The 14939-nt window shown below is 43.4% G+C and overlaps 1 protein-coding gene across 3 annotated transcripts in view; it reads left to right on the top strand.

The window, feature by feature from the left end:
* LOC135263073 (phospholipid-transporting ATPase 11C-like) overlaps positions 1–14939 on the top strand; it is a 45886-nt gene that overhangs the window by 14709 nt on the left and 16238 nt on the right. For all 3 annotated transcript variants that reach the window (XM_064350671.1, XM_064350672.1, XM_064350669.1), the window contains exons 3-11: positions 1978–2067; positions 8649–8729; positions 9472–9582; positions 11215–11343; positions 11684–11772; positions 12754–12804; positions 13089–13153; positions 13260–13341; positions 14146–14296. In XM_064350671.1, coding sequence (XP_064206741.1) covers positions 1978–2067; positions 8649–8729; positions 9472–9582; positions 11215–11343; positions 11684–11772; positions 12754–12804; positions 13089–13153; positions 13260–13341; positions 14146–14296 — 849 coding nt within the window. The remainder of the gene's footprint in view (positions 1–1977; positions 2068–8648; positions 8730–9471; positions 9583–11214; positions 11344–11683; positions 11773–12753; positions 12805–13088; positions 13154–13259; positions 13342–14145; positions 14297–14939) is intronic.

Here is a 14939-nt window from a genome sequence, read left to right as displayed (position 1 = left end):
CCGTTTGGCAAAATTGAGACCGTTCACACTTGGCATATACTGACATACAGTGCAATCACTTAAATTATGTATTTGTGTAAAACCATACACACCAAAAGGATTTCTCTTTCAGTTCATTCACTACAATTTGTTTCCAGTCAAGTTTCAAGGTGAGTCTGCAGACCTAAAAATGTGTAGCATATACTTCACTGTCATAAATGGAGCAATTGGTTGGCAATTGCAGTTCGTTGGCAGATTTTCAGCCTGTTCAGTTGGGAGTTTGATTTGAGTGTTCTTGTGTAGACAGACCTGAGTGATTCCTCTTTCTGTGCATTTTCCACCAAATTGAAGCTGTCTTTTGGGCTTATTTTGAGTCCCACTACACTTATTATAAACTTTCCTGTGCCACTGTGATGTTCCAATTGTCAGTTAAGGGCCGTCGAAAAATTTGTGAACAAATTTAAACAAAGATTTGACTGGTTGCAGTCATAATGCAAGTATTTGATGACCTAAATACATAGTTTATGCATATGCATAGGTTATGACCGCAGCCTTGGTTAATCTACAAACACCTGCATAGTGGTGATCTGAAAAAAAAAAGTACCCAGACCTGGGTCAAATATGTATTTAATATATTTAGATATTGGCAAGTTTTGAAAATAGGTCAAGTTGATGATGCGTCATAGGCACGTAGGTTGAGCCGGTGACGAGGACACCAGTCCCGCCCGGGTTAGGCACTGTTCTGACTTAGGACTCGTCGTGGATCAAGCTAGCTATCATTGCTATTTTACTATGTCAGCAAATTGCATTCAATCATTGCTTCCTAAAGACCAACAGAGGTATTTTGGCTAAATAAATCGAATAGGACCGAGTTTTGTCCTTATGTGGCTACAGAGTGGACAAATGTTCCAACTGTGGGCTGCCGTATCATTCCCTGACATTTTTTAAAATCCCTTGGTAACAAATAACATCAACTGCAATACGATGCATGACCATGAAACGTAGACTAACAGTATCTAGCTGACTGTAGTCAAACAGTTTCACTTTGACCATTTGATTGCAGAAGCAATTTTAACAATGTCATTTTGTGGGCTCTTGCTGTTAGATGTTGCTAGCCACGGGTTTCTTGGCACTAAATAAAAGTGCAGATCTGTTCTGATGAAAATATATGTTTTTTTCAAAAAAAATCACCATAACCTGCACCATTTTTATTTTAGTGCTCTCTAAAGGGTTAAAGTATTTTAGGTAGTTTTTTTACTCAGTCAGTCTGTAATTGACGTAATAAGCACATGGAAGGAAATAGTTTAAACTGTGTTTTGAATCTTTAACACCGTCCATGGAACTCAGTTATGAAGAAGTGTCCTCTTATGAATGCATATCCAATGAGATCATGGTCATAATCCTGATGTGGAGGGGGGGGGGAGGATAGAAATAAAAAAAGAGTGTATCTCCATCTTCACTCTGGTATATTTCTGCTCTTGTCGTTGTCGCCTGCTGTCAGTCACAAGATCTGCGTTGTTTAGTCCTCCTCAAAAGCTCGGGGAGATAAGTGTCTCCTTAATGATCAGAGCATCTGCAGTCCCGCCCACTTAAAGGATCCGCTTACCGCTTGATAAGGTAATCGGCTCCCTTTTCCCAGCGGGAGAAATTAAGCAGATAAGTCGCAAATCCACGTCGATTAAATACCCGCAGGTCCGGCTCGGGGTCATCCCAGGGCATAGGGGGAGATAAGGGAGGCTGAGTGCCATTGAAGTCAAAACGCATCAATATTGGAGCGCAATACTCTGGCTTCATTCAGCTTGTCTTATTAAATCCACTCAACTGTGTTCTATAGCCGCAGCTCTCTTATGTTTGGGTGAAATACAACCTCTGCATTAGGCATTGTACTTTGATATTATTTATAAATAATTTCTATGGAAATATTGGCAAGTGATCTGTGACAGAAAAAAAAAAATTAATATACTTTCTGGCTTTTGTCCACCTTTTTTTGCTTTGCAGTATACAGTCTGGAACTTTTTGCCCAAGAACCTGTTCGAGCAGTTCAGAAGAATTGCCAATTTCTACTTCCTGATTATATTCCTTGTGCAGGTGAGTGTGCCGGTGACTCTGTATGGGTTTGACTGCAGAATGTGTGTGTGTCTGTGTGTGTGTTTTTGTTACTAGGATCCCCTTTAGCTGATTATTATTCCCAATTATTCTTCCTGGGGTCCCCATATAACACAAAAACATGTGTATACATTTATACAAACAGGTAAGACAAATTTTTATTAAATTTAAAAGGAACAAAAAAATGTACATTTACTAATCACAACATGAAACAACCACAAGTACAGACACAAGTTAAGATATAAAAGTCACGCAAAGAAATACAAGATGTAAGTTTCTATGAACCTATTTCCATTATACTTCCATTAAGACACACCATTAAAGCTCCTCTGAGCATCTTTTGGAAACTAGCCTTACTTGTGGCTTGTGTGATGGGAGGTGGCAGTTTATCCCATTCAGCTCTGTGCAATACTGTTTCCGCATTGCGTTAGTATTTGGAGAAGGAATCGTAAAATGGCCCAGACTCATTTGCCTGAAAATATAATTATGTATATTGCTGATTTACATTGACTGTGAGAATAAATATTTAGGCTTGGTGAGCACACCAAGTTTTTTCTTTTAAAAGAAAGTGGTGAGGCTGTATGTCAACCACTCCTCCACTTCCAGGCAAGAGAGAGTCATGTGCATCCTGTCAACGCTCTCTCATTGAGCAGTGGAGGGCTAGGCGTGTTACTATATTCTGTGACAACTGTGGCTTATGAAGTTCTTATTCGTGTCAAGCTGAGACGGCACTAAGGCCTGTATAACCTACTTTGTAGGGTCATTGGTGAGGCAGTATGAGCATGTTCTAATTGCAGATATACCGCAGTCCATCTAGGCCAGCACCCTGTCTATGTGGTTGGTTCATGAAAGTCTCTCATCAAAAGTGCTCTATCGGTATATCATCAATGGAGAGACTCCGCTGCGTTCTGTTGGATTGGTGGCTGGTCATCCAGTTGATTGCCATCTCCCCGAAGCCATAGGATGCTATTTTATTTGAGCTAACTGCTCACGGTCAAGGCTATCAAAGGCTGCGGTGAGATCTAGCAGCACAGCTCCCACTAGCATTCCTCTACTGTCAACCTGTTTTAATCAGCCATCAGGCCGTGTGAGCTAGGGCCGTACATGTACTGTAGAATACCAGTCTCTGTAAGCATGCTGATAGTTAGATTCCCGCATTTTATTGCAAAATATTACTGGACCTGATTTAAAAACTATTCTTTCGATAATCTTGCTGAGTAGAGGTAGATCACCGATAGGTCAGATATTTGCAGTTTCCTGTTCTTATGCAGGGTGGTGACTCTGACAGGTTTCACAAGCCTGTGGATAGGTGGCTTCCTTCAGACTCGTATCGAAAATATGAAAGATATGCAGTGGAACGGGTCTGGCCACCATTTTAAGTAATTTACCATCAAGATTATCAGAGCCACATGGTTTGTCACTATTGACAGGTGGTAACAGTTTCTCAACTGCTGCTACCTGTACTATTTGGAAATCAAACGTACAATTTTTAGTCTGCATAATTCATTCCTTTATTAATGAGTCAGACACCATCCCACTGGATGCCTTCGTTTCACCTCTGCTTTGCTAACAAAATATTCATTTAAATAATCAATAATGTCCTGAGACTTTAGCAAGTAATAAAGTCCCGTTTCACCTCAATAAATGCGGGAGATGCAGTTGCCTTGCCCATTATATGATTAAGCCTTTTCCATAACTTTATTCTTTCAATCTTCTTAGATTTTGTTTCTATAATATGCTTTTTTCTTTTTCCTGTTAATTTTTGTGGTTTGATTTCTCTAGGGAATATATAGGGAATATATTCTTCAGTCCTTTGTGCTGCCTTAGTACATTACTTTTCTCTTTATTTCATCTCCATTGACCATGCAAGTTCTCAATTCTTCATCTAGCCAAGGTGTTATTGTTGGTTTTATGTTTTTAACTGGTGTATGTATCAGCCACAGACAAAAATATTAGCGTAAATATTTGTTTGGCTGTGTCAATGTTATCCAGTGCACAGACACTTTCCCACTGCCATTCTTAATATCACCTTGGTCTTTCTGACTACAGCAGCCATGTTTTAATCACTAAAACTAATAGGAATAGATACTACCTTGGCTCCATGTTATTAGTAAATATGTGGTCAATATGGGTTGATGACATAAGACCAGCAGGATTAATATGAACCCTGGTTGATTTCTTTATCATCTGGGTCAGATTACACGCATTGGCAGCATCATTTAGTTTCTTCTTTAACGCACAGGTGTTGGAGAGCCAGTCGATGCCAGCTGAATTTTGTGCTCTGTAACCAATCATATCACAACAAAAGTACTGTATATCAGCCCAGTCCACCAATATGGGTTTCGAATGGGCCAGACACAATTGGACCCAGGTGCCTCCACTTGGCTATTCATCAAATCAATATGTGATTTTGTACAAACATAGCCAGACCCCCTCTGTATTAGTTTCTATCACTCCTAAACAGGGAGAATCCCTCAACAGATGCAGTAACATGCCATCATCGAAACTAGAGTCCAAGTGTGTCTCTGAAATAGCCCTTATATGTATGTTTAGTTGCAATAAAGTCTTTCATTCATGAGTATTATTCCTTAAACTGCAAATACTGTATGTATATGTGCCTGTAATTTGGGATGGCAGGTATGCCTTCCCGCCAAGTTACGCCTTGGTGGGGGCATGCCCCATACCTATACAGCACCGAGAGTTTGGCACTTTTCAGGGTTCCCCACAGAAATAACCACAACAGCCACAGACGCTCAGCCCTTAAAACATTACATTCTGTACATTCTCACCCCATTTCAACAGACAGAATTCATAAACAACTTCACATATCCACACAATGACTTAAAAGAATTGAGGAAATATTGAGTAGCATTGCTTTGGAATACATCTGATTTAATTTCGGTGAGGCAAGATAGCCTATATTATTTTTAGTACCGTAACTTGGCGTCATTTTGATATCAATACTTTTAATGGCAGGCCTGGATTTTGGCATTCTGAATGAATGAGTTATCGACGGTGTATGTCTTGTATGTGTGAGTAACTTGGCATTTTTGTACGTTGAAAACGTGTTTTTTATGAGATAATCTTTTACTGGGCAAATTTAAGGTAGTTTAGCACAGGTAAAAATATGACCTTGTACAAGAGATTGTAGGAAAATCTGTACATTCATCATGACAAGCTAAAACCCAGATAGCTAATTTGGCCATGCTGCTGGTTGGTGTGTGTGTGGGTATGTGTGCGCATGTGCCTGTGCCTGTGTGTGTACGTGTGCCTGTGTGGTCTATGTGTCGGTTGTCTATGTGTCTTTGGAGTGATTAATTTTTTGCGGCAGTTTATAAAATGACAGAGGCAGTTGTTTTTGTTCAGCTTATGTAATGTTCAGTGGTCTGTTTCTTTCCTCTTTTTCTTCCTTAAAGACATACCACACAAGTATTGACTTGCCTTCAAATTAAATCACCAAGAAAGAACATTCTTTCTGAATGACATTGAATATCATGAACATGATAACACTTCAGTATTAAAATAACTATTTTGCAAGGCACTGACCAAGGCCTGTTCAAAACAAAGAAGAGAGGTGGCTGTTTTACTGATCATGGCTATCAGCCTAGGGAGTCTTAAGCTGTGGGTTTGAGTCCAGTCGTGTTGAACGATGTGATTGAGAGAAGCATTTTTGCCAAATCTTCAAGCCCCAAGGATCCCCCCTCATTTTCTGCAGAAATGTGTCCATGGCTGTGGTAGACGGGATCTGCAGGGAGAATTCCTTTATGAAATTAGTGGTTATTTTGGCTATGTGGGAGTTCCATCAGTGTGCTCATGGTGTGTTACCCTGCCTGGTATTCGACTGTCGACTGCTAATCTGGGAACTCTCTGGAGAGGCTCTTTATCCAAACTGCTCAGCATTCCTTGTGTGGCATGCCATTATAGCCATGGCACACGCACAACTCGCACACACACACACACAAACAGACACGCAGAAACACACAAACACACACATACTGTACACAAATACACATACACACACACAAAGACACACACACACATGCAGAAACACACTGACAGACACATACTGTACACAAATACACATACACACACACACACACACACACACACGCAGAAACACACTGACAGACACACACACGCGCACACACACGCGCACTACCCATCATTTCAGGCCCCAGCGTCACTGCCTGGGCCAGAAATAGATCCATTTGATTTTTGTTCTCGGATGATGCAAGTCCCAAACCTCCAGCGTTCCCCCCGCCATCCTCCCCAGAAGAGGCGGCGCCTCTGACGTCAGTCGCCGGGGTGTCCTCTGCACGTCTATTTTCAGAGGCAGGCTGCCGCCGCTGCGGAGGCCGCGCTGGGCTCCCGCCGCGAGCTCCCGAGGAAACCCGCGATCGGGGACGACGGGGACGCGAGCGGAACCCGCGGCCGCACCGGCCTCCCGGAGCGTTCCCCCTCCCTCTGCTGCTCTCGCGGCCGGACCAATCGGCCGGTCCAAGCGCGTCGGCCGCCACGTAGCGCGCCGGTGAGGGGTGGGGGGGGGGCTCTGCTCGGGAAGCGAATCCAAGAGAACCTCCGGAGGCGTCTCGCGAGCTCGCGGAGCGCCCCGTCCCCAGAACCTTTCAGCCGCTGCTCTCTTCGCGGCTCTGATCACAGGTGGCCCGCGGCCTGCTTCCTCCAACCGGTTTAGATCACTGTTCAATCAATAAATAATGTCCCATGCCTCCTTTCTGTGGCATTCATTAGCACCAGGGAGCAGTGTAGCTCTGAGCCTCTCTAGTCACCTCACTTACGCAGGAAGAGGGCTGAAAGCACACTAGTCTATTGATAGGCTTCTGCCTCACTCTGCAAACTGACCTGATAGGAGCAAGGTAGTGCGGCATGGGTATGTTATCAGGCTGAATACAGCTCATCTTCTCCAATCTGGAAGAGGTCTGCTTTTCTTCTGCAAGCCATTTGTAATTAGTGCACAGAACTGTGGTTTCGACGCTGAAATTTTCTGTTCAGCACAAATTCCCATCCTCAGTTTTGTTCGTTCCACCCACCAAGCTAACTAGATCATTTAAAAGGGGCCATATGTTCTGCATACTGCAAAGAGGCACATCTGTTCTCTAAGTATTTAGTGTGTTCATTAGTGTTTCTGCCAGCCACAAATAATACAGCATACAGACGTCTCTCCTTGGATTACTCTCTCAAGGTTCATTTAACCCGTGAATGCGCTTCAACGCGATGGCCGTTAGCTAACCAATACAGTGTTCGCTGAGTTATGTTTGATTGGTTGGCTGAGTTTTGTCTTCAATGGATTTAATTGTCTTGTTTTTTTCTAAAGCTCTGGGTTTGAGCGTAGCGACATGGCCTACTGTTTTTAATCAAATCCAGCCTGCGCCATGTGGTCACCACAGGCGCCAGCACTGCACGCTAAGCGTAGCCTCCGGCCGATCACGACTGAGATCTGACTGAGTGAAGCGTGCCCCTCCTCCCTGTGGGAGCAGGGCTTCCGATCCCTGCGGAGGGAGCGAAGTGCTCAGCGTGGAGGTCACCTGCAGGCAGAGGGGCCCTGTTCAAGCGTAGCGTCACTGGGATCCAGGACAAGATTATCGAGACCAGGGAACTAATCTCACATATGACTGAATTATGGAGACCATTACATTACATTTATTTGGCAGATGCTTTTGTCCAAAGCTTGTATAATAAGTGCATACCAAAGGTCATTGGACAACTACAGAACACAGGTTTGATAAGATGCAATTCTCACTAAGTTTCAGTTATCCATTGCCATGAAAATCCAGTCTAGTTCACGCAGTAAGCATAGGCTTAGTCAGTAAAGTTATGGCAAGTCAAACTAGAAGACCAGAGACCAGAGTGCTAATCTCGCATATGACTGAATTATGGAGACCAGCAAGCTAATCTCGCATATGACTGAATTATGGAGACCAGCGAGCTAATCTTGCATATGACAGAATCCTATGACAATTTGTCCCTTGTGACTGTCCACCCTGGGCCAACTTGAGGGCCGTTTAAAATGTTGACAGACAAACTTCATTGGAGGGTGACTTTGGCATTTAACATCAACGTCTGCCTATGTATCTGTGGAACTAAGTAATTCAGTCATGGCGTCTCACTTCCAGATGAATGTCTCCAGTTGAGCCTGTTTAGACATTTTGCTGCCAGTCTGCTTAGCTTGATGTTAATGAGTGCAGAGTAAATGCTAGAGGGGTTTCGTTCCTGTTGAGTCTGTTTCTGCATCTCCTAACAGCTGTTGCTGTAAATCAGTGGTAGAACTCAAACTCCTCTTTCCATGTTTAATATTTTTATGATCATGCAAACATTTGGCTTTTATCGTTCATGAACTCAGGAGCCAAAATATACAGGAAATGCTTTATTCTGGAAATGGTGAGAAACAAGCCATTCTCTAGCGTCCCAATGACACATTTATGAAAGTTACTCTTTATGTTTGTGTAAAAATAGATGCTCATTATGTTTGTTCCGATGTACTGTTACTGTGTTTCATTGGGCTATCAAAATAATGATAAATTGCCATTCTGTGTCTGTGTGCATAGGTGATAGTGGACACGCCCACCAGCCCGGTCACCAGCGGCTTGCCCTTATTTTTTGTAATCACTGTGACGGCCATCAAGCAGGTGAGAGCGTGGAATCCCTCCCGCCAACCCTCGGTCACCCAAAGGTCTGTCTGTCTGTTTGTCTGTCTGTCTGGCTGCGCTCTCTCCCTGTACCTTCCCTTCCCCCTCTCTATCATTCTCTCCCCCTCTGTCACATTCCCCATGTGTGACATTCTCGTTCTTTAAAATTCCTTTCTGTCATGACCACATGATTTAGGTTCAGGAAGCATTTGTAACTGACAAGGAGGTCTTTCACAAAGGAATTTGTTATACAGCTGGGCTCTTCTGAGGTATTTTTGGGAGCTGGCCGTGCTTGGCCTGGCAGCGGATCTTTCGAAAGGCACAATGGAGCGGCCTTCCCTCTGGGTGTGCTGCTGAGTACAGGGAAGGGCCTCGCTCCTGAGCCTGAGCCACCCTGCCTTCCGCACGGCTTTGATGTCGGTCTCCAGGGGAGCCTTTATAGATCTTGGAGTCAAATTGTGTGGCTCTCTCTCTCTCTCACTCTCTCTGTCATTGTCTCTCGCTCTCTCTCTCTCTCTGATCCTCTTTCTTGCTCTATCTCAGTTTAAATGTCACTTGGTTCATTGGTGTGGAATATATACATTCTGATTTTATGTTTAACTGAGAAGCTCAATCCGATGTCAGACAGTAGAAGAACCTTCATCTTTCCTTCGAACACCATATTCCTCATATCTCTCTTTACCACCCCCTCCCTTTTGTCTTCTCCCTCTTTCTCTCTCTCTCTTACTCTCTCTCTCTCTAGGGTTACGAGGATTGGTTGCGTCACAAGGCTGACAATGAGGTGAACAAGTACCCAGTGACCATTCTGGAAGGCGGAAGGAGTCAGTGCAAGAAAGACAGTGAGAAGATCAAGGTACCTTCCTTCGCCTGAGCAACGTCCCCACAGTGTTTGGAACGGACACTTAGTCTGGACACTGCTGGGATCTCTTAATAATTCACACGGTGGTGGCATGTGGATGTGCTTAGGCAGATGGGCGACTGCTCTGTCCATCCGCCCATTAAGAGCCATAGAATCCCCAATGGAACCTCTTCGGTTCATAAACTTTGTGGGATATGTTTTGAGGGGTTATTTCTGTCGCTGGGCCCTGCGGCAAGAATATTCAATGATGGCCAGGTGCAGCAGTGTCTTGTGTGAAATCGCTGGTATGTAATATGTACTGCTACATGACCTTGTATTTGGGTCCAGTGATTGTGATTTTTTTCCATATCAGTATATTGATGGAAAATGTCTAATAATTCAATATATTCAATATTCTGTGGCAAACCTTGGCAGTACATAGTTTGGTAACAATTTACGTTATTATTATTTTTACTATTGTGTTCCCACACTATTTTTTCATTGACTAGAAATGTTAAAAAACAGTATTGTGTCACAGTATTTGATAATATAGGGGGAGTCCTGACTTGGAGAATTAAGTGCAGACATAAGCACATTTTATGCACTTATCTCCAAATAATATCCTGATTCAGACATGCACACAACATCGCTGTGAAACACTCTCTAATATTGACTGAATATCTTCTTATTGAATACTGGTAGGAAATACCATCTGAATATCCTCAGAGGTAAAACTCAACCTACTGGTGGCTTATAAAATGTGTTTGCTCTGTCTATCATTCACTCCTACGCTGTGCTTTGTCTTATGTTACAGTTCGTGTGATTGTTTTATTCTGACCATAGGACTGGGAGAATAATGAGTACCTGCCAATCATTGTCCCTGAGCCAACTATATTTCTGATGTAGCTAAAGTAAAACCCAATCTCTTGGGTAAATTGCAGGGTGTTGTTTGGGAGTTTTAAAATAAACCAGAGAAAAACCGGCTATGCTTATGTTGGGTTGTGTCTGTTTGGATTCCATTTTAAGAATTCACTTATATTTGCTGCATGAGGACTGAAAGAGCAAAGTCTGAAGATGGACTATTATTGTTTTGTTGGCAATGGTCTTTGGATTACACTATCGATGTATTCCTGATACTCCCTGAAGCCAGCGAACGTACAAGTGTGGTAGTTTAAGTAACATTAAAGTCTTTAAACTATGAACAGTTTGATTGTTTGCCAGCAAACAAGTTCTGTAGCATTAAACATTATTCAATTACGATAATAATTACAGTGAAATCATATTTATGCTGTATTCAGTATATTCAATATTTCAATAGTAGTAAAATGTCAATTGTTAAAAAAAAAATTGAATTAGAAAAATATAAATTGAAATATCGCTCTGCTGCACCGTGCATTGCCATTAAATAAAGCCCAGCCTAAGCTGTCTTCTTCAGCATCAAATAACAAGGGGCCTTCTGCTGCCAGAGAAACATGCAGATCCCCTCAGCCAGTTGCATGCCGTGTGCGTGCGTGCCACTTTCCAGCGCAAGGCAAGGCATCCGAACGTGAGCAGTTGTAAAAAGGTATCCGCTCGTTCTCGGCTCAGCTGTGTAAAGGTGTCCGTACGCACGCAACCTGCTGAGCAAAGGCGCCTCCTCGCGTGCAGGTGGGTGACATCGTCGAGGTGGAAGAGGACGAGACGTTCCCCTGCGACCTGATCCTGCTGCGGTCCAGCCGCGATGACGAGACCTGCTTCGTCACCACGGCCAGCCTGGACGGAGAGTCCAACCATAAGGTGCCCGTGCTGCTTCTCCCTGGGCCGAACCCCCCCATGACGCTCTCACACCTCAGCCCAGCCCCTTTTTTTTCTTTTTTTTTTTTTGGTGGTCCAAACAGCTTGGCTGTGGTCATCCAGGGTTTGACTCGTCAGTGCTATATTCAGCTCTCGGTCAGTCACTGTGTTGGCAGAGTCAGCCACACTCTACTGTCTGTTTAGGTTCACATAGCACTCAAGTTTGCTTTGCGTGATCTCATCTGTTTCAAAAAAAGATGGTGCTGTTGTTATAATTTGCTCTCTTGCTCTCTCTCTCTCTGTTTCTTTCTCTCTGCCTTTCCCCCTCTGCCGCTCTCTGTAGACACACTACACAGTGCCTGATACGGAGAAAGATCTGGAATCACTTAATGCGACCATTGAGTGTGAACAGCCGCAGCCAGACCTTTACAAGTAGGTTATCTGTGTGCATACTTGTTTGAGAGACAGTTTGTACGCGCTGCTGATAACTGCTCAGTGTTTGTCTGTCTGTGGTTTTCGCTGTGAACGAGTGGTTCACACACAATTTCTGTTTGACTAGCATTCCTCTCGAAGGGTGGACGCTGTGACCGTCTTACTTAAGTGAGAGGCATCAAATTAAATTTGATTAAACCCTTTCAAATACTTTTTATGGCCTTGAATATCACAGCCATTGAATTACTTGATAGTTTGTGCCTGTTTACATGCGTGCATTCATACAGGTGTTTTTTCCTGTTAGTTTCACACTGTCAGTTTAATATGCCCCAGGAAATTGAGTGGTTTTATAGTGTGAGAATGAGTTTATATTAGGATACATTTTGCAAATGTCTCTTAACAAGGGAAAGTATGACAATTTTTATAGCTGTGTTAGTCTTGCCATTTTAAATGAACCATGTCTTGATTCAGTAATAAATATTATTTTTAATGTCTTAATTCATCTTAGTTTTCAAATAGCATTTATATATTTTTCATGATAGTAACTGTGCAATTGTAAGGTCTATATCCAGCCACTGGTTTGTCCTCTATCACAGTAACTATTATTGGAAATTATCTATCAAAGAAACTCATTAATGAATGAGTCCATTGATTAACAACTGTCTTTTTAAATCTAGGGAGAACATCACTTGGCATAAGTACAGTGATGGGTGATGAGTTCTTAGTGACTCAGTTTCTGAGTACTGTACATATTTCATATTTGCAGCTTTTATGGCACTGAAAGTTGGCATAGTAGGAGTTGAGGCTTTGGTGCCACCTACTGCTTAAATGTATAAATTACATCAATGTCCCAGAATTCAGGTGGTACCATTTATCTCATTACATGCAGGGCATTGGTGCTTTCTGGAACATTCCTGTCCCCCATTTATCAAAACCTTATGGAACGTAAATGAGTTACGCTAACATCCATTTCCTCCGCAGGTTTTTGGGACGCATGCACATCTACAGAGATGGCCAAGCCACCGCTGTGAGGTGGGTTCGGGTCCCGCCAGGTTCTCAATCCCCATTTTGCCTTGAAAACCCTCTTCCCGCAGGCCTGCACAGGTCGCTTAATCCACACGGTCTGTCCCTTCACATTACAGTACTTTAAAATAAGACGGCCTCGCTGCGGCCCGAGGGGTCATCACCGCTCCGCTCTCTGGAACGTGAAAGCCTTAACCGGAGATTCAAGCGGTGCCTCGCTTTCGCTGAAACCCAGTAATGCGTGGTTTTGTGAAGTGTAGCTTATCTTCCCTTCTGTACGGCTTTCTTTCCAGGTCTTTAGGCCCAGAAAATTTATTGTTGAAAGGTGCTACATTGAAGAACACCAAAAAGATTCACGGTAACTTCTGGAGTGGAATACCGGCTGCAGTTTTTTCAGAACTCTCTTAGTGTAATGATCATCGTTCTGTTTTCCTGAATTTGAATTTGGGCCCTGTCTTCCCCAGGCGTGGCGGTTTACACGGGCATGGAGACCAAAATGGCGCTGAACTACCAGGGAAAGTCCCAGAAGCGCTCGGCAGTGGAGAAGTAAGGAGAGGGGAGGGATCGCTTTAGAGGTATACGGGGTAGGGCGGAAGAGGAAGAGGAAGAGGAAGGGGAAGGGCGAAGGAGTAGATTGGGAAGGAGTAGATCGGGAAACAGTGAGGAAGCCTGAGCTGCTTCTCAGTGCTAAAGCATCCTCTCTCTAAAACACAGTTTACTTGCATACTCTAATGGTAAGAATTTTAAGGATTGGAGAGGGACTTCTGAGTCAGAGTGTATTTGTGCAGGGATAAGCACGAGTCTCAGTGTTGGCAATTGTATCACAATGAGACACGTGCTATAAGCGCATAACATTGTGTCCGTGTGTGGGAACAGAATGGCCAAGGAAGGAGAGGAAAAGAGGAGCAACGAGCAATACCTAAGCATATAGTAAAGTAAATCTAATCGTACAGCATGAATACCGAATAAGCACACCTTGACCTCTAGCCTTCACCGTTAGGTAAACAAACTCTAAATCAAAACGAATTGTTTAGTCTCTATCTAGCAGTTGCTTTCAGAGTCCCAGGCAGCATGGCGTCATGGGCGGTTCCTCCCTGGTATGGATGGCAGGGGGAGGGTAAAGAAAAGGCCAAGCTCACCAGTTTGGACTCCTATACATGTATAAGAGAAAGAGAGAAAGCACGCACATGCACACCCACACGAGTACATGCAATATTTACAGTTTGGTGCCTGAAGCCAGAGGCCCTGCTGGAAGGCCTCAGAGTTTAGTGCAGTGCGAGGTTTTAGTTATAATAAAGGAAACTCTCCTCCCTTCAGTGTGTTTGTGTGTGTGTTGTACCCCTCTGCCAGGTCCATCAATGCCTTCCTCATGGTGTATCTGGGGCTCCTGGTGGGCAAGGCTCTGGTTTGCACCACGCTCAAGTACATCTGGCAGAGCCAGCCGGGGCAGGGTGAGCCTTGGTACAATCTCCACACCCAGAAAGAAAAGGACACCAATCTAGTGAGTCACCCAATCCCCAGCTGGTCCCTGAGAGATGCACAGTAAAGCCTGAGTGTCTAGCTGCTGCAGCCCTCAGTGTATTTTACAGCCCTATCAGTCCAGCTCCTTTTTAATGTCTGAGTAGTGGTTTTGCTTTCTGCTGTTGTGGTTTCCTTTTCAATTCAGTGTCATGTCAGAGAAAGAGAAACATCCGATATGTAAATTAGATGTGGATTTGGGCATGGAATGTTTTGTGGAAATACGATTTTCTGATTGCTCAATGTATTTTTAATTTAATCATGGAGCTCTTCTCAGATGAGTAAAATGGGAAATGAGGCATGATTTGGAGCCAGAGCATTGGCATTTTAAGATGATTTACATTCTGGATTGCATCGCGTCCGCGTACACAAATGAACGGCCCAGATCGTTGTAATGCTAATTACGTACCGCTAACCGTAAAACCACTTGCTAGCTGGTGCATTTAATGATTTTATAAACCATGCTTTTAATGGCAGCTTTCATTAAGCTGGGTGTAATGCACATGTTTTGATTCCAGAATCGACCTGAATAACAATTTATGCAAAGGAAATGTTATGGCACTAGAAAAAGTGGTTTTACTCATTTGTGACAAAATTAACACATGGAAAACCAGGCGGAAAGCGGA

Source organism: Anguilla rostrata, chromosome 9 (genome assembly GCF_018555375.3).
Source record: "Anguilla rostrata isolate EN2019 chromosome 9, ASM1855537v3, whole genome shotgun sequence".
Lineage (NCBI taxonomy): Eukaryota > Metazoa > Chordata > Actinopteri > Anguilliformes > Anguillidae > Anguilla > Anguilla rostrata.
Note: the sequence above shows the minus strand (reverse complement) of the source record. Positions and strands in the feature narration are given on the sequence as shown.